The sequence below is a fragment of the Idiotropiscis lumnitzeri genome, chromosome 3 (assembly GCF_059441095.1).
Source record: "Idiotropiscis lumnitzeri isolate Australia: NSW breed Sydney's pygmy pipehorse chromosome 3, RoL_Ilum_1.0, whole genome shotgun sequence".
NCBI classification, from domain to species: Eukaryota; Metazoa; Chordata; class Actinopteri; order Syngnathiformes; family Syngnathidae; genus Idiotropiscis; species Idiotropiscis lumnitzeri.
In genome coordinates, this window is record NC_142393.1 from 18,397,925 (window position 1) to 18,417,040 (window position 19,116).

At 42.0% G+C, this 19,116-nt stretch overlaps 1 protein-coding gene across 2 annotated transcripts; it reads right to left on the bottom strand.

Annotated features, from left to right (window-relative positions):
- Window positions 1-1,801: 1,801 nt before the first annotated feature.
- Window positions 1,802-10,450, bottom strand: tardbpa (TAR DNA binding protein a). Of its 2 annotated transcripts, none has more exons than XM_088290160.1 (5): window positions 9,700-10,450; window positions 5,886-6,049; window positions 3,858-3,998; window positions 3,531-3,701; window positions 1,802-3,455 (listed from the first exon to the last, which is right to left on the bottom strand). In XM_088290160.1, exons 1-5 carry the CDS (start codon window positions 9,938-9,940, stop codon window positions 2,970-2,972), a joined length of 1,203 nt encoding a protein of 400 aa, XP_088146286.1. In that variant the 5' UTR covers window positions 9,941-10,450; the 3' UTR covers window positions 1,802-2,969. The 2 variants fall into 2 exon arrangements, with proteins under 2 accessions (XP_088146286.1, XP_088146285.1); XM_088290159.1 differs by having other exon boundaries at window positions 3,531-3,709; window positions 3,857-3,998; window positions 9,700-10,449.
- Between the last annotated feature and the right edge of the window lie 8,666 nt (window positions 10,451-19,116).

The following is a 19,116-nucleotide window of genomic DNA, read 5'->3' on the forward strand; positions in this document are numbered from 1 at the left end:
TATGCCTATCATGTCTGTGCGATAGCTCTGATCGATCTGGCCCTCTGCACTCAGCATCAACATTTTTTGAATTTCTCCCAAAGACTGGTCTCCATATTTGCTTAATAGCAAATTCAGTTTTCACAGATACATTCCAGTCAAAAACAATCTCAGAGGCAACACCTGAGCACCTGTAAACACCCATCAGTCACATGTTCCAGTACTTTAGCTCACTTGAAAAGTGGCTGGCTTCAAACAAAAATATACCCTAAGACGTTTAACTCTTAGACGTAAATAAAAACAAGGAAATAAAAGATGGACTTCTGTCTCAAATTAATCTTTTGATCTGAAACGAAAACTGTCTTGAGTAAAAAAACAAAAACAATGGAATTGACCTTGTCATTACGGAGTTTTTGGAAGGGACCATTTAAATCACAAATCAGTAAGAGAAATGAATTAAAAAAAGATATTTTAGTGGGGGAGGAGGGTCTGCTAAATTAATAATCCAATACAAATACATGGATAATGTAAATTCTCGGAGGATGGATTGAACAATGAAGTACGTGGACCGTACTTGGCTGCCATGCTACACAAGCAACAAAATGCTGGCATCAGGTCAAAAACCTTTGTCACAATTGGTAAATTGCTCATCTCTCCCCAAATGTATTCCATAGGTCCGATCCGTGGGTGCTATATAAAAAAAAAAAATATATATTTTTTGTTTACAAATTACTGACCAATCTGCACCGATAGAATTGGTTTGGTCTCGACAAGCCGAAATCTCAGTCAGTCTCCTTTATTAAGCAAAAAACAATAAATAAAAATCCCTCCGAATTAAAAAAGCCGAGAAAACGTCTTGAAGACGTTCGTCAAACATTAAACAGTAATATCCGCGCTCATTTAGAAATGGACACTTAAGTTTTGATTGTCCGCCAGGTGTCGCCAATGTAACAGTTTTCTTCCCCAAATCTGGAATTTTTTAAGGGGAAAAAACGTCAAAAGTAAACGTTATAATTACTTTAAAAAAAATTAAAATATATATATTTATATATAAATCTAGAATCAATGCAATTTTCCACATAAGTGCGCACCACCAGGACCGTAAAAAAGCAAAAGAAATAAAGCAAGTATTATTGGTTTGATTTTTAATCTCTGGAAGGGAACATTTCCATCTTGAATTTGTAGTCTTCGCAAACAAACATTAAGCAATCCATTTCAAAGGAAATTGACATGGACGTTTACAAAGAAATCAGCAACATGGGCATCAAAGCCACCCGAGCAAAAAAAAGGCGGCTAGGTATCAAAAATTAAGATTGACGCAATAGATGTGGGCTTAGAATAAACGGAGGTCTAAGTGTTGTAAAAATAATTCTGATTTTCATCTCCAATGACAGGCGACAGGTGAACAACTCCAAAACTTTTTTTTTTTTTTGCCACAAGACTAAAAGATGTCCGTTGTCCATAAGCTGCTTTCACACGCTCAGCTTGTGCGCACCAACTGCACTGTGCAATGAAACAAAAACAAATACTGACTTCTTCCTACTAATGAATGACCAGACAGGTTTTGGAAGATGTCAGTGACGAGAGGGCAACTAAAGATGGGAGGGTCCACGGTTCCTCGCGGGTGGGATGAAGATCCTTTCCTGGATTTAAGGCATTCGTGTAGAAATTCCATTGTGGGTTCTCCCGCGGTCTTCAACTCCCCCCCGTGAGTGACTCCTGGTTCCGATGTTCCGTGTCCGAGGGTCCCTATACATGTAAATTAAAGCGTTGGCAGTTCAATTAATGGACCAGGGGAAAATAAGTCACTGTGAAGAGTGCATTATACCTAGTCAAATTCTCCTTTTATTTCAGTTTCAATTCACAAAACATAAAGGGGGAAGAAAACCCTCATTCAAAACTCAAACTTTCAATAGGACCAGATCAAACATTTGCCATGTCAGCACACTTCCAGACGCTCAAACAGCAGCAGTCGAATTTCCACACACAGAGGGTGCTAGGTAACAGAAAAGAAAAGCACACAAGCAGACACACAATTCACATTGAATTGGACATCGAGAGGAAAGGAAGATTACAAATAGTCTTAGCACTCTGACTGTGTTCTAAAACGACTACATGGGCTGGCAAATGATGTCTTTGGGATGACACACGCACACTCGTACAAAGCCACAGCTTCCTCCAACTCTCGCAGGCATTGTCATTTGTCCTTTCCAAAAAGAAAAATGAAAAAAGCCAACAAAAAAAACAAGCAGTCTCTGCCCACTCGTGCTTTTCGTTCACGTTGCACTCGTTCGCGCTCCACATCAATTCCCACTCATCGATCTCAGACAAGAAGTCCACGACAAAAGAGGAGGAATGAGAAGGTGACACCCACCGTGGAGCACAGTAAATGCAGAGTGAAGCTTGTGTGGTGTTGATGGCAAAGCGTTTACACGTGATACTGAGATCTGTAGAACATTGCCGCCAGTGAGGCGCTTCCTCCCGGGAGCGCGCGAAACAGTTGGTTAACTGCAGGAGAGACGGTTGGCAAGGCGTTTCCATCAAATGAGGTCAGGGGGGAAAAAAAAAAAAAAAAAAAAAAAAAAAAAAGAAGAAAAGAAATGGAAATGCACTGCATACACAACACAATGATATCAAGCCCACTTGAGAGGGACTGGCGGTCTAGTGATACTCGCGCACGCTTACAAACAACGCCGCATGCACGTCACTTTGTGAAAAGCAGCTAACTAAACCCACTCATAACTAGTGTCACTCACACACATGACGATTCATTAACAAAAAAAGGCAGTGTTTTTTTTTTTTTTTTTATATGTTTTTCTTATAGTACTTACCAGATGAGCCTAGACCAGGGCTGGGCAACTTTGAAATTTCAGTACAGTCTCCGAGTGTCACGCTAAACTGACAAAAACCTCCAACTAAATGCTTTTCCTAATTTGACGACGGGAACCGAGCCCTGGCCTAAGTTATCAACGCAACTGCCGCCTACGTATTTACATGCCCCAGTTGGAAGACTTGGTCTCCATGGAGGCACCAAAGCCCGAGCTGAAGCCGCTGCCCGAGGCCGAGTTAGTGCCGGCGGGCCAGCCCAGGCTGGCCGTGGTGGGGCTGCTGTAACTGGTGCTGGTGGAGCCGTACGTCTGATCCCGGGTGGTGGCGGCCGTGCCCCCCGCCGCCGTGCTCATCCCCTGCTGGTTGGCCAGCATGCCCATCATGCCCCAGCTGCTCTGCAGCGCCGCCTGGGCGGCCGCCACCATAGCCGGATTTAAGCCCAGGGCGCTGAAGTTGACCCCGCCCTTCCCACCGCCGCCCGCACCCAGCCCACCGCGACTAGCCCCGTACGCCTGACTGAAGCCGCCAGCCCCAAAGCGCCCTCGCTCCATCATTTGCCTACTATTATTGTGTTTGGGCTCGGCGTTGGAGATGTGCACACTGACGCCCTTGATGATTAGGTCCTCTCCGCACAGGGCCTGGGCCACCTGTGGAGAAAACCAGCGAGGGCGTCACGTCGGCCATTCGAAAAAAGCTTGCTTGCTCCGGACGGTCAGCCATACCTGGTCGTCTGCGAACGTGACAAAGGCGAACGCCCGGAAGGGCTTAGGGATAAAGACGTCTGTGACTTCTCCGTACTGCATGAAGTACTGCCGTAGCTCATCAGGGGTCATGTCCTCTGTGCAGCGGCCCACAAAGATTTTACGACTCCGCATGGGTTCATCGGGGAACGCCTGACCGGCCAGCAAACGCGAATACAAAAATCAAGTAAACACCTGTCCGTCCATTTACATACACAAATTGTAAACATGTCTGTCGGTCCATTCACACGCACACGCAATCAAGCCCATTCATGACATTCGCACATTTATTTGAATTTTTAATGATACCTTTGAATTAGGGAGCTTGCAGTCGCACCATCGTCCGTCTATCATGTGTCTCTGAGAAATCACTTTAACCTGGGTTTCATATTCAGTGAAACGCACAAAGCCAAATCCTTTGGAGTTGCCTGTGTTAGCATCCCTCTTGATCTGGAATAGAGAGAAAGTTGCTCATTGGTAATATCAAAACCAGAATTTTCCATCAGCCACAATTAAAATGCAACACAGGGCTAAAATCTTAGGCAGCCCACTTATATGCTGTTTGAGAACTGCTAAAATAACTACGCATTGTTATATTTTTTTAACAAATGAATAGAATAATAATGGAGGCTCCACCCAGCTCCTTGTTATGAGATTTTTGCAATTTGGTATTTATTTGCAATTTTCTTCATAATGTACAGTGTACATTGTACAAACGCCATTTTATTGTTTTAATGGTATTAGCTATTACTGTAATAATGCAAAGACACTAAAGAGGTTTGTGAGGTGGGCAGTTCTTTCTCAAGTTTTTATAAAATACTTGTGCATATGAAAATTGATTTTCTTAAACCCCAAAATATTTTACAATTTGTACAAATGCACATGGTCTTTGTAAATAAATGTCACTTTATGTCAATAAAACCATTGTGCCTTAGTAAAGCTAAATTGATTAAAATATATAATTTTGAAACCTATTATCGCGGAGACCTCAAAACTCAGTACTCTGAGGTCCAAATAGTGCAAATATTATTTATGAATTACAAATATTAAATATACATTTGACATTCAGCTCTTCGTCGTGATGCCGTCAGCCGTTTACGCGTTCCGTCAGAGAGCGTCTGCTAAATTGCTAATGTAGCCGTCATCTTTTGTGTCTAGATACGCATTGATTGTAATAGAACATTTTTGGTCATAACTGCTGGCTTGCCACCCTAACGCGGTTCTAGAGAGACTTTTGTTAAAAGTCGAGTGCACACCTAAGCATTATGTTGGGTCTTTGCAGACTCTGAATTACAATTTAGCAATTAGCACACATCTCTTCGTTCACCCGATTAAAACGCTACTTGTTAGTGGGGTTGTTTGTCACCACAGTGGAGCTGATCCGCATCACGCAGCTCTTAACTGGTGATACGCACAGACTTGCATATCGAACAAATCATGTCCGTACTGCAGCGGGTAAAGATAGCCTGGTGCCTAGCATTCAAGCAGCGGCAAAATAAATTACAAGTGACAAAACCCCAACCCCCCAATCAGTACGCGATGATTACTGTGACCTGCTTTGCGAGCATGGGGCACAAGAACCCTTTAAAAAAAAAACAAAAACAAAAAACGCAGCTTTGATGATCTCGAAATCGCATCGTCAGAGATGGCAATTTTGATCCCAAAACAAGAACCGGTTCAGCCCTAGTATACAGACACAGCCATTTCCACATGGAGATCAAAATTGACGTGCAAACGTTCCTTAAACAGCCATGCAACACTACGCATACAGACGCACGCATTTTTCTTTTCAGGCAACCTGCTTTGCCCTCACACGGGTTTTCAATATGAGGGCAGACTAACAGTTCCATTGGTCAGATGTAAAGAGACTATGGACAAATCTGTTGACGGTGAGAAGCTTGTCAGTAACCATTCATAAATTAACCACATCACATTAAAAGTTGCAGGGTTCAACTTTACGAGGTGGGGTGTTAAGCTATGAATATACAGGGCCAGTGGCAGTTCTGGCAGGGCCACCACAACATAGCTCATGGTCACCCAAAAAGGCCTAATGGAGGCGACCCTGCATTGCAATCCTGAAGGATGATCGCTCCAGTTACTGGCAGGGTGGTAAACTTGGTGGGAAATTCCTGTGTCGGCTCCTTCTGACAACATTTAAAGGGGATTTTCCCTAGAAATGGGTTTTGTACTTTTGATGTAATCCTGCATAGCGAATGTGTTGTACTGTTGTTTTATTGTGACAAACTGCAGTGAAAATGGTCATTAAGGCAACTTTGTTGCGTCAGACCTCTGCACAGTGATGCACATATTGCATCAAGTTGGATGGGCTACACTTACCTGTACCATGATGACTTCGCCAAAGGTGGTGAAATATTCTTTCAGGTCTTGTTCTGTGGTTTTCCACGGCAGGCCGAGGACAATAAGGTCTGATGTCTTCTGATAACCCCTTTTGACTTTGACAGCTGAGGCGGCATCTATTTCCTCCATCTTTCTTTTGTTATCTGTAGAAGAAGAAAGATGTGTTGCTGAGAAGATAACCTAGCGTGAAGAAAATGTCTGCTTTTTGGACTGTTGAATAACAAATGTACATTAGACAACTGCAATATATACGATGTGCATCAACAATTTTGCCTCGATGCAAGTAATAGCTGTCAGTCAGTTAAAGGGCATTTTGAACATTCATGTATAGTTAGGATATAAAATATGACACAAATGTCGCCAAAGGCTATTTTTAAACAATCAATTGTTCTTAGCTTTTATAAGAGCGACACCATTAAGAGACAAAAGGTAAATGCCACCTCGTTATATTATTATTGGTATTGTATAAGAGTACTAATGTTAAGGCTGTTTCTAGACCAGAGATTCCAAATCAGTGTGCTGGAACACATAAATGCGCGCGCCAAAATAAAAAAAAAAAAAAAACAATTTCACTTAACTCATCTTAAATATATGCTTTTACTACAAATAATGCCTCTTTAAGACAATGATGAATAGTGACAGGCAGAACACTTAAATGCTTTTCCACTAGATGGCTAGTGCCAACGGTACAATAGGGCTTGTGCACTGCGCCGTAATAGTCAGATTTTTCTGTAAGTCAAAAAACATGTTAAAAAGCAACACAGTGGTGGGAATTTAGATAAGGACAAGCTTGACCACGAAGCCAGAGACTGATACCTTGCAATAATGCACATTGTGAATGGTTTGGATTGCTATGCTGCGATATGACGACATAAGCGGACCTCTTTTTGTGTGCGCTGGATTTAAAAAATAAATAAAAATTGGGCAGGTGATTACCCAAAGTTACGCAAAAGTAAAGGAAAGTATTGCACAGGGTAAAGCAAAGCTATAGTGCATGACAGCTTGTATCGACAACCTGAGGAACTAGAAGCATTGCAGGTGATAGCTGTTTCACGGATTCCATTTATGTTGTGCGAGGCTTAAATGTGACCCAGCGATCAGGGCGACTTGGCTGTCAATATTCTTTATTAATGGATGATCATAAGTTTACATTTTCAAGCTAACGTGGACTATGAAGCTATAAAGGTGTCATGTACTTTTGCAACAGAATTGACATATTTTGAGATTGTTGTTGGTTATTTTCGTTTTTCTAAATAAGTTCAAGCGATAGTCCTGTATGTTTGCAGTATCCATGCAATATTTTTACATTGGGAGGTTTACACTAACCTGTAAAGCCATAAATTGTGCACTGCTGCTGCAATACTGATATTTTCTATGATTTTTTTTTTTATAGTTTACTTTCCCAACCTTATCTGATCCTCATTTTTACATTAAAAAAAGTTTAGTAAAAAGGCAGAAACGATGCAAACATGGTTTATAAAAAATATATATATTTCATACAAATGAAATCTGATACAGAAAGGTGTTGCACAACATTGGGCTGGAATGATCCATGTGCTACACACATCTCTTGCATCCAACTGGCAGAGTCCTCTTGCGAATGCATCTTTACATAAGCACAGATGATGGCAAAGCCACCATCTGTTGGCACCAAAGCACCTGGATGCAATTTGTCTAAAATGCCACTAATTTCAGTGACGTGCTTGGAAATAAATGGAATGGAGCCCGGTGGTGTAACACCATTAAGGAACCTCATGGTTGTGTTGTGTGTGTAGTGGGAAATGACTGAGCTTTAGCTTCTAAGATTTGATGGTTTTGTATTATTATTTCAAGAGTCCAGAATTACAGCTATGCAGTGGCCCAAGTTCTCCACAAACTGATACGACATAGTGCCATGCAACACATCTCTCCCTAGCAAGTGCACCAAAGAGTAATACGTGCATGTAAAACATTTAAGGTGTCATGATAAGTCCTTGACACTGTTGCTCTGTCGATATGAATCGTGGGCAATGGGTTGCATTGGCAAATTTAGTCTCAGGCCACACAACACAGACTGGTCGGGTGGACTCCGATGCATCCTTAAGAACCCTGCCAGGGGTGTAGAGATGGTCCACTGTTCCGTTGCCAGTACAAAAACCATGCTGCTGCTCCTCCTGCATCCGAGATGCATCTTTCCGACGAACCTTCCTCTCTCCACTGGATGTGATTCCCTCATGTATATGCTGGTTTTACAAGGACAACAAAATCGTAGGTTATGAACTTGAACATCATCATACATAGATTGGCAATATAACACAAAACAAAAAGGTATTTACATCCTACTCCTCCATCATTACCTAAGCTATTATTCATCAAGTGCCATTAAGTCCAAAACGTATGCATTCACCAAAAATACACAGGCATACTGGATCACACATACTGACACTCAAAAATTACATATACTGCACACCGATGAGTAGTATATACATGAACACACACATTCATACTTGTACATACATCATACATGCATGACATCATAGTTCTGCAATTACAATTTTACAGCTTGTAACCGTGTACTTTGTGAGAGCTGAGCATTTCTTCATTTATTTTAACTACACCCATTAGAACATGCATGTGACAACTAATGGAGGGACAACAAGTGGATTTTATAATTAATTTTTTAACTTACCGTAATGAAAAAGAATGAAGGCCGTCGAAAGTGAATTTTTAACACCAAGCCAACCGACGTCGCTTTGAGATGTCTCAAACGGGGATTCCCTCGGTCTTCAGCCAAGCAGAAAACACCTTAGATCCGTTGTCAACTATTTTAGCTTTGCGATCATGGGAGGCATTGCAGCACCCCCTAACATAGCAACGATACACCATATTTCGGCCGGATGGATATGACAATTTGCAAGAGAAAATACCACATATATAAAAGGGCTGTCAAAATTATAGGATTAACTTGAGATCTTTTTTTTTTGGGAAATTCACACAATTAAATATTTTAACTCAGTTTAATTTACTCCAACCTTTGCTAAGCCAACTTCAAATATTTGCCGTACATCTTTAGCGCATCATCACAGAACAAAACACCATTATCAAGTTACCACTGGGCCTTGCAAACCAACACTGCTGGAGTGTGGTGCTTGTCGGCAGAACTAAATGTACTATGGAAGTTTGGAGAATTGCTTAAAAAAAAAAAGCCCAACTCCTTTTAGATCATATTCATGGAGCAGGTTATTAGAAGAGTCTTTGATTTAAAATACACCTCAGATTTGGTGCTTTTACATTAATTCCATGATATTATTCAAGTTACACGTTTGCACCTTTTTTACTTAAATGTTTTTGTTTTGTTTCACCCCCAAAAATAATTGTGAATAATTACTATAATCATCGTGATTAATTCTTTTTCATAATCGAGCAGCCCTCGGATAGAACATGAGGAACAGATAAAAACCTACCGCAAATTCACACCCAGCCACCCCAAAACAACTTTCTGTAAATGCGCTAAAATGACAACAAAGCCCCTTTCTCTATTAATCAAAGCAATGGCTGACTAAATGAAGCGCTTCCCCTCAGTCCGACATAGTTGCTTGACGTCAGAGCAATGTTTACACATTACAATATTACGTGAGCCTGAACACAAAAACAGCAAATGTAAAGAAATGACAGGGATAGTTCAGAAAAGTGTAGTCACAATACATTAGCTTCATGACAGTTTATTCTGAAGTTAACGTTGGTAGTAAATAAGGGCCCGTCTTTACATAGTACAATAAAACGCAGTACTATTGGTTAATGGACGTGGCCTTACCTTTAGGGTAGTTGACCACGTAGACCAGGTTTCCCCAGTCACTCTCTGGTGCGTGCAGGACGCCCTCCACAAGCCGAACTCCGCGCATGCACTGGGACTCCGGGTTTCTGTAGCGGAGTCCGCATGCCCCTGGAAACTGGGCCGCAACCGACGACAGCAAAACCGTGCCGTCGTCCTCCGACGGGATCTCCATCGGCTCCTCGTTCTCATCTTCGGCCACCCGAATGTACAACTCGGACATGTTCTCTGAAAGGCCGGTAGCCAGCTTGAAGGCTCTTGGCGCTACCTCGCTACGAGGAAGCTACGCACGCAAAAGAATGTGCTTGAGTTCGCTGCTCGAATTTGCTCCCCCTGAAGCAAATTAAAACGCAAAACTACCTAACGTCGACACTCGTACAACAGTGAATACTCAAACGTTGGAATTTCTTGAGCTGGGAGGCCACGAAAGACGTCACTTATCTCCTTTGACGACGACAAACAAGTTAGCTGGCTAGCCACCGAAGCTAGCAAACTCGTCAGTGTTTGAAAAAATGAATGAGCGTCCACTCTCGCTGTGGAATCGCGGTCGACAAATACAAACGCAGTCTTGCGGTCGAATCACTGTGATTGGAGTGCAAATAAAATTTCGAATTACGACGGTGGAACAGAAGTACAAGCTTTGCTACGCACAATACACGCAATTAGCAACTACACGCGCCACCGGCTACCTCCGGAGTTAGCTAACAAAATGGCTGCCAACGCTGACGTCATCCGAATGATGATGCTGGAATTTTGCAAGGTTACAATAGACGTAGAAAACCGCATTAATGCGGAATTGTACGACGTCACAGTCGCCATGTTGGATGTGGCTTAGTTGACCAAGAGGGATATGCTTAAGTAAAAGTGCAAAAGTATAACAGCTGTTTTGACCCGTTGTGAAATGGATCACAGAATCTGATTGGGCGCTGTGTAATTGTAGTTTTTTATTGAACATTTCGCTATGTAAGTACCATAATAACCTAATTCGGTGACGTCATTACCACACACACTTTCACCTCTCATGTCCATGATTTGCTTGTTGGGAAAGTTCAGTATTTTCCAAAAAAGCAATAAAAACATGAGCTCTGATGATTCCCACTTTCTCTGAAAAATCAATTGTATAAAGCATGTACACTTTTCCTAATTCAAATTTATTTCTTTGGTGCGATGCCAGCAGGGCGTGTGTAGGGCCACCCCGGGGAACATTATTTTATTTTATTTTATTTTTTTACTTTTACCATACTACAATGAAGTGTAATTGAGTAACCACTACAATAGTTGGCAGTGTCGCTCTCTTTTACATTTTTTTAATTCAAGGTAAATGGACTTCAGATACATGACAGCATTATTTGTTGTAAGTTATCAATATTTATTTATTTTTCGTTTTATTTAACGTTAATACGAATAGAAAATTAAGCATTGGCGTTCCATGGGACCCAAAATCCCTGGCAGCGCCCCAGCCTCTCATAACCACAAGCAAATAAATGGCAGCGATTCAGAATGGCCAACGTTTCAGTTCCGTGGACTTGTTGCAATATCGTAACACAACAACAGAGGGCACTATTGTATTTGTTTTCAGAAACCTGGATTGGACCGGAACATTCCACTGGGAGCTCCCCCCCCCCCCGTTACATACCCACTTAACAAGTTTAATGTGTTTTCCCTTAAAATACGTAATTCACTAACTTTTGCTGAACTCACTCTTCACGAATAGCTTTCCTGTGTACTGTGAAAATCAAAAATTCATTGGAGAGGAATATGCTTTTTTGCAATTGTCATTAATCGATGCGTTATTTGCATTCTCTTATAAATACTGAAAATGTAGAAATACAAGTATTATCCACAAACTGTCGGAAGTTAATGCAAGAATGGTGGAAGCTCTGTCCTTGTGAGGCCCCCTTCCCCATTGTTGTTGTGACCTCCTGGTGTGCACTCAAGCATCTGTAAATGATAACACTGCAGTGTTACGCACTTACATGCATCATATACAATGGTCCGTGAGGCAGAAAATCTAAACTTCCTTGTGTCTTTGGTCCCCATCTGCTCAGTGAACTTATGAGCAGGAAATAGGAATAAGAGGTTCAAAAAGCACAGCAACATCCGCGCTTCTTTCATGTGGCGTCTTCTCGGCCATCACCCTATCTGTAGAGACTGTTAACTTTCTTTACAAAGTTAAAAATCCCTTTCATGTTCCAGTGTTCCTATTTTGTTTTAATTTCAGTCACAACATATGGTTTGCACATCTGGGAGATGCTAAGCGTGGTGCTCCCCTATCCCCCCAGCACACACAACACACACACCCACACACCCCCACGCACGCACACACACCCACGCGCACACTGACAAACACGCGCACATACACGTACACACATCCTACTCACACACACTACTTCTGTGAAGTGATCCATATATGGTCTTCATTGTCAGTGCTATTAATTACTCATCATTACAAACAATTCATTTTTTGATTTGTCCGCTTTGAGGTTACCATATAGAACAGGTGTGGGCAAACTACGGCCCGTAGGCCACATGAGACCCATTAAATTTTTAATTCGGCCCACCGGACTTGAAAAAAAAAAAGAATAAACCTTGTTAATGTTTTATGTTCTAAATACTGCGGTGTGTCAAAGACAGATATTTTGTTGTAATGCTTGTGTTTTGCGTTTAAAATTAAATGTATTTTTTTTCTCCGAAGAGGTGAGGTTACCAAAACTCTCCATCCATCTGCTTCTGGTCCGGCACTCTATCAAATTTTAGAACCGATTGTGGCCCACCAATCAAAACGTTTGTCCACACCTGATATAGAAGGACTCTTAACAATACAATCTTTCAGAATTTCCAATTCATGCACATACTCGCACACACACACACACACACACACGCAAAAAAACACACGCACACGTACCTGCATATTTGTGCACACATGCACACCTACACGCGCATGCACATACACACACGACCCCCCACACACACGTTATCGTTCAACAAAGGGCCCTGCATTGAACTGGGTTGTACTCATCAGCTGGCGCGATGGAGATTTGATCTTCAATGCGTGGCAGTCGGCCACTCAATCTCGCCCTCGCGGCAGAAAAACTTTGCTGACTTTCGCCATCTGCAGAGGTTTGACTGGAAGCCTATAATATTGTCTGTGGATGCATATATTGTGTCACTTATAATTTGCAAGTTGATCCAGCTCAGAAAAGGTTCCGCTCGTGCTTACGGGAAAGGTGGGTGTTTGGCTCTACAGAGCCTCATGTGTTCTCGGAATGTGTCACAGCCACTGATGTGGCGAAGCGATCCCTGTTTGGCGAACAGATATTGGTTTTGCCGTAGACACCACAAACCGCCCTCCTATCTACTTGTAGCCGAAGAGAGCGCATCATTATCGGATTTATAAGAACCAAGACTGCAAATTTTTTGGGATTAAGAGTTGTTCAAAGTGACGGCATAAGGCCACTTCAGACTCATTTAGTGACGATTCAAGGGATTCGCGGAGCTACGTCGATGTGAGAATTTTAATTGGAGCTGTTACAATAACAGACTCAATCACATTGTGTTAATAATTCAAACACTACTTTTCTCATGACATTATACATTGTATAATTTGGCAGCCTCATACTGGTCAGTAGAAACTTTAATCATCCATCCTTCCATTCTCTTCCGCTTAGCCAAGGTCGTGTTTTGTGGGCAGGAGCCTAAGCAGGGGATCCCAGACTTTCCTCTTGGCAGCTATATGGTCCAGCTCCTCCTGGGGATTCCCAAAGCATTCCTTAGCCAGCCAGCAGACATAGTCTCTCCAACGTGTCTTGGCTTATTCTCAGGACCTTCTCCCAAGAAGCCCAAGCCACCTCATCTGGCTTCTCTCACTGTGGAGGAGCAACGGCTCAACGCTGAGCCCCTCCCGGATGGCCAAACTTTTCACCTTATCTCTAAAGGAGAGCCCGGACACGCTCCGGAGGAAACTCATTTCGGCTGCTTGGATCTTATTCTTTCGGTCACAACCCACAGCTCGTGACCATATAGGTGAGGGTAGAAATGTAGAACGAACAGTAAATCGAGAGCTTCACCTCCTGGCTCAGCTCCCTCTTTGCCACGACAGACCGATACAGGGTCCGCATCACTGCAAATGCTGCACCGATCCAGCCTCCGCTCACTCATAACAAGACCCCAAGATATTTTTACTCCTCCACTTGGGACCGGATCTCATGGAGGTGCTGACTTTCATCTCAAGCGCTTCACACTCGGCTGCGGACCTCTCCAGCAGTACCACCTCCAAAAGTAGAGATGTACTACTGAGACCACCAAACAGGACACCCTCAACACCTCACATACGCCTAAAAATGATCTTCATAAAAGTTAAACAGAGTCTGTGAGAAAGGGCAGCCTTGGCTGATTCTGCTGACTGGAAAATGAGTCCGATTTACTGCCAACAATGAGGACCAAACTCTGACACTGGTCGTACAGGAGGAATCAAACTGCCCGCACTCGGGCGTCTGAAACCCTATGGTGCCGGAGCACTCTGCACAAGATCACCCCCAGAGTAAACGGTTGAACGGCACCCATCAGCTGCCTCCGGAACCCTACAGGCCAAAAGGTTTGATAGGACTCCTTCTTCAGCTTGACAGCATCCCTCAGCGCTGGTGTCCATCAACAGGTTTTCGAGGTTGCCGCCACGACACAGATGCCGCACCAATGGAGGCGTACAACCTGGTCTAGCGTCTCTGGAAGTGTTCTTTTTCTTCTCTGCTTTTTATGGGACATCCCCAACTTCATACACTTTGAGATCACCAACAGGCCGCCGGTACAACAGCAGGCAGCCAACATAACACAGACACCGATGAGGCACAACAGGAATTTTTAACGAGGTATGTTTTAATTAAAAAAAACGTTTTATTCATTATTTTATTTGGTTCTATTAATTTGCTTGAGTTAAATACAATAGTGTCTGAATTTAAATGTCACTGCAAACCCGCAGACAACCCATTGCAACTGCAGACACAGATTATAATCGGATTTTTATTTTATTTTTTTTATCTCAGATCATTTCAAATCAAAGGCAGTTGATTGTTTGTGCAATTAAGCAACTATCGACTAATGGCGAGTGGCGACAACAAAAGGCAGTCAGTTGCTGCTGAGGATATGTTTAGCCCTCTCTCTTGTCCTCTGTTGTCCCGCTCGTGTGTGCCTCTCAGCGGCAGGCTTTTGGCTTTTGGCACAGTAGACGGCGCTTCACGCCACTGGAGGGCCACAGCGAGGACGAGGGGGAGGACGGCTACGTGCGGCTTTGAGTGGTTGCTGGGCCTCTTCATCTTACTTGGTGGGTAATTACAGAATTATGGGTCAACCACGCATGTAACCGCAGTTACGTTGCACAGTAGCAGATGTGCTCATGACATTATCCAGCAGCAGAGCAAAAGGTAAATAAAAACATCTGCAGCTGTTGCTACGGACCTTTGCCAAACTTGCCTCCAAGCCTAATTGTTCCCACATGGGCCCGCTCAGCCGGAGTAGTAAAAGGGGCGGGCTGGCCCTCCTTTTCAGAAATATCCTTAGAGAAATTTATGAATGGGACTGCAAGCGTCTGATGGTGGTTGGGGTGGTGTGTGTTTCTACGCACGATTTTGTATGAGTCCGTGCCTGATGACTATCACTGAAAAAATGTCGTCACAAACAACTTTGCTTCCCCCCCCACCCCCAACGTTTTCTGTCTTGCCAAAGCATCTCCTCAACAGCTCTCCTGGTCCCAGTGCTCCTCTGCTACACCTTGAATGTGTGTGCGTGACAATGTCAGGGAGGTCTCTGGATCTGTGCCAGGCTTGCAGCAGCCCACATGAAAAAAAAATAAGGAAGAGGCCCAATTTTAGAGATATCCTGTCTTTGCTTGATTTTGGACGACTGTACGTGGCCTGTCATTGTGTGTTTCCATGTGAAACCACACTCACACATGTGGGGCACAAAGGGCAATTCCCTGGAGCATCGAACTCCCCAGTTACTGTTACTGCGATGAGTTGAATGCAGATGTCCAATTCAGTGACAGTTAATGATCAGTATCATAATCTACTTTATTAAACAAGTATTTAAAACACATAGAATACGTTTTTGGCAGTTGCGTACATTATAATACAGGAGCTGTCTGTACCCAAAATGATGTCTGAAGAAACATTTTGATGCTGCAGGGGAGGTATGCAAAAAAGGCAGTTTTATTTATATAGCACTCTGCACATATCATACACAAGGAAACCTAAAGTCATTTGCAAGCAAACAGCTAAAAAAATCAAAGGCAAAGCAAAAAACAAAACAAAAACAACAGCAGTTGCTTACTAATATTTAATAAATAAACATACATTGGTAACAATAAAGTTAAATCACATTTACAAAAAAAAGAGAAAAAAGGCGAAAGCAAAATAAAGAAACAACAACTAGCTTTCTAAAATTACTGAGAGTGAAATAGATTTTAAATGTTTAAAAGACCTTTATCAAAGGTATGAGGGGAACTAAAAGCATAGTTTGCAACCTAAATTTAAAAGCATTTACACTTAGGGCTGACTTCTGTTGACACCTTATTGCACTTGCGTACAGCATAACAGTTGAATGCCGCTTCATCATGTTTGCTTTAAAACCTGAGCTCTACTAATTGATTGAGTTTGCAGACCTCATCGCGCTGCTGGGTTTATATTCAATTAGCATTTGATATAATATTTAATGTATTCCGAACCCAAACCATTCAGTGATTTATGGGCCAGTATCAGATTTTTAAAATCTATTTGACAGCTGACTGTGAGCCAGTGTAAAGCCTTTAAAGTGTAAGCGTATTGAGTGAAAATAATATTATGTTCATTCACCTGCTCGTAGTGTGTGTGTATAAGTGAAATGCAAAAACAACAGAGAGCAGATCTCAAGACAGGACGCTGCAAGCCCAGGGAAATAAATGTAAGGTTCTTCAGTCACAGGTCATCCACAGCTGTGTCACATGTGTTGTATGCTTTGGCAGCGAGCTTCACGGCACAAGACAGAAGTGGAGATGTACGTGTGGTTTCTTGTGGAAACACACAATCATGCAGGCCATGCGTTTCCAAAGACAGGCAAAGACAGGATGTTTTGGAAACAGAGACACTTCCTTTACCTTTCAAAGAGCGCTCATAAGAATATGTCATGATAAGTGTTAAAGATGGTTGGATTTATAGCAATGATATAACAAAATAATATTGTAATTTTCTCCTTTTTTCTTGTTCTCATCTTTTGTTAGCAGCTGACATGACTTCTAACTGCCTTATGGTGAGGACTGCTGTGTCTGTTTTGACTTAAGTTTAAATGATCACATTTGGTGCAATGAACACTTTTATGAGCATGACTGCATCCCACCAGGGCACATTTGGTGTTTTGAATTAAGTGTATTTGGAAAAGGACTTGAGATGTAAAATTTTTGGAGACAGCTCTCAAGTATGCTACAATACACTGCAAACTCAAACCACAATAGTGAACCTATTCTTGAAGGAATGCCTTACTTATAGTTCTGACCAAACCTGAGCGTTAGTACCTTTCATTAGGCAGATATTATATATATATATATATATATATATATATATATATATATATATACATATATATATATATCTTTCATTTACAGCTTTTAGAAACTCACAAAGAAATATGCAAAGGTCATGTATGCAGGAACAGCGACAGATACAATTAACAGAGGTAGATAGAGATGATATTGTCCACTTGGTATCTTACGTGTTGATCTCACCTGTCAATAATAAAATCAAATGGACAAAATGAATAGTGCAAAATACAAGGCATACAAAAAAACTAAATATAACACAAACATGAGCACACACACCCACACACACAAACACGCACACAAACTTTTGTGTTGTGCTGTGAAGCTGGCTGCCAACAGCATGTTCCTCCTCTCCCTCTCTCATTAACCGCAACTGTCAGATACTCTAGATGAGGAGCAATTAAACTGCATAATAAACCCTCGCCATCAATTCCTGTTTGTTGTTGTTTTTATAGTTGTTGTTGTTGATGAAGATGATGTCAACGAGCTCTGTGCTAACTAGTACTTCAGTAGTAACACCCTAACAGCGAGCAGCCTCCTTAGGCCTCCCTACGTACTGCAATACGCACAGACGGGCGAAGACCCGGTGATTGTTAGCAATTGGATGGTAATCACATGCCATTTTCGGTTTCAGCTTTTTCATATATCAGCTTCACAGAAAAGGCAAACAAAGTGGCGCAAACTGTCAAGATAAAGCGCTACTTGGGATTAGTGGTGTCGTCAGGTTTCTTAAAGGCAAGTAATCTGGGTGGCTAAGATGAGGCGCTCCAAAGACTCCCGTGTTTGCTCTCGTACGCCGACGATAACGCCGGCTGCCCGACCCCGCCGCTGATGAGGCTCGCCTCCCCTGACGAGGAGAACGTGCAGCAGCACCGTTGGAGGGACACGTTTCTCACACTGATGAAAAGCTTGAGCTTTTTTTTTTTTTTTTTTTTTTTTTTAATTTATCCCAGCTTCCCTTTTTATGTTAATGTACACATGTATGATATTAAACCTTAATGACATTTTGAACCCAGAGTTGATGTAATGAGCTGAACTTTTGGTGACCTCATGAATAAGGCAAAGGTACATGTTCGCTTCAATTGTGCAGCCTGAAAAAAAAAAAGACGGGGATGGATTTTCACTTAAATTTCAACACTGGGCAAAGCATTCTTTGGAATTTAAAAACAATAGCCTTTCTTTGGGCGGCTAGAAAAACATGTGTACAGCTGTACAAGGAGTTTCCTGAACCTTAGTCAAAAATATGGTGTCAGTTATTCTCTAATATCACACTCGACACTGGAAAATAAGAAATATCATGTCCTGTTCAGAAAGACAAAAAGCTCACATTTTATTTTTCATGTTCTCAAGTGTGGAAAAAATGGGCTCTTGTTTTGCAGGCATATTTGTCTAAAAAAAAAAAAAGAAAAAGAGAAAACCAAACAAAAGTGACAGTGTTGGATTTATTGTCTTGAGCGCTTTTGTCTTAAGTGGCCAGTGTTTGTGTCTTTGCCATGGAAACAGCGGGCTTATTTATCTTTACGGCCCTTTTACAATAACGCCCTGTTTTCCTGACCAAACAACAGAGGAAATATTAGGTCAAGCGGCCTTCCCCTCGCTAATGATCAGGTCAAATCAGCCTCACCATTCAAACCGCTTCTTTCCATACACACTTATTGTATTACTCAGAAATGAAGATTTATGTTTTTACTCTGTGTATGTTTTTAAAGACCTTTTTGTTCTTCAAGTGGCCTTAATGTTAAAGGAAAAGGGAAGTGCTGTTTTTGTGTTTATTTCCAGCACACATGAAATAGAAACACAAGATGGAGTCCCAAAACGGACTCATCTCGCATTCTGCA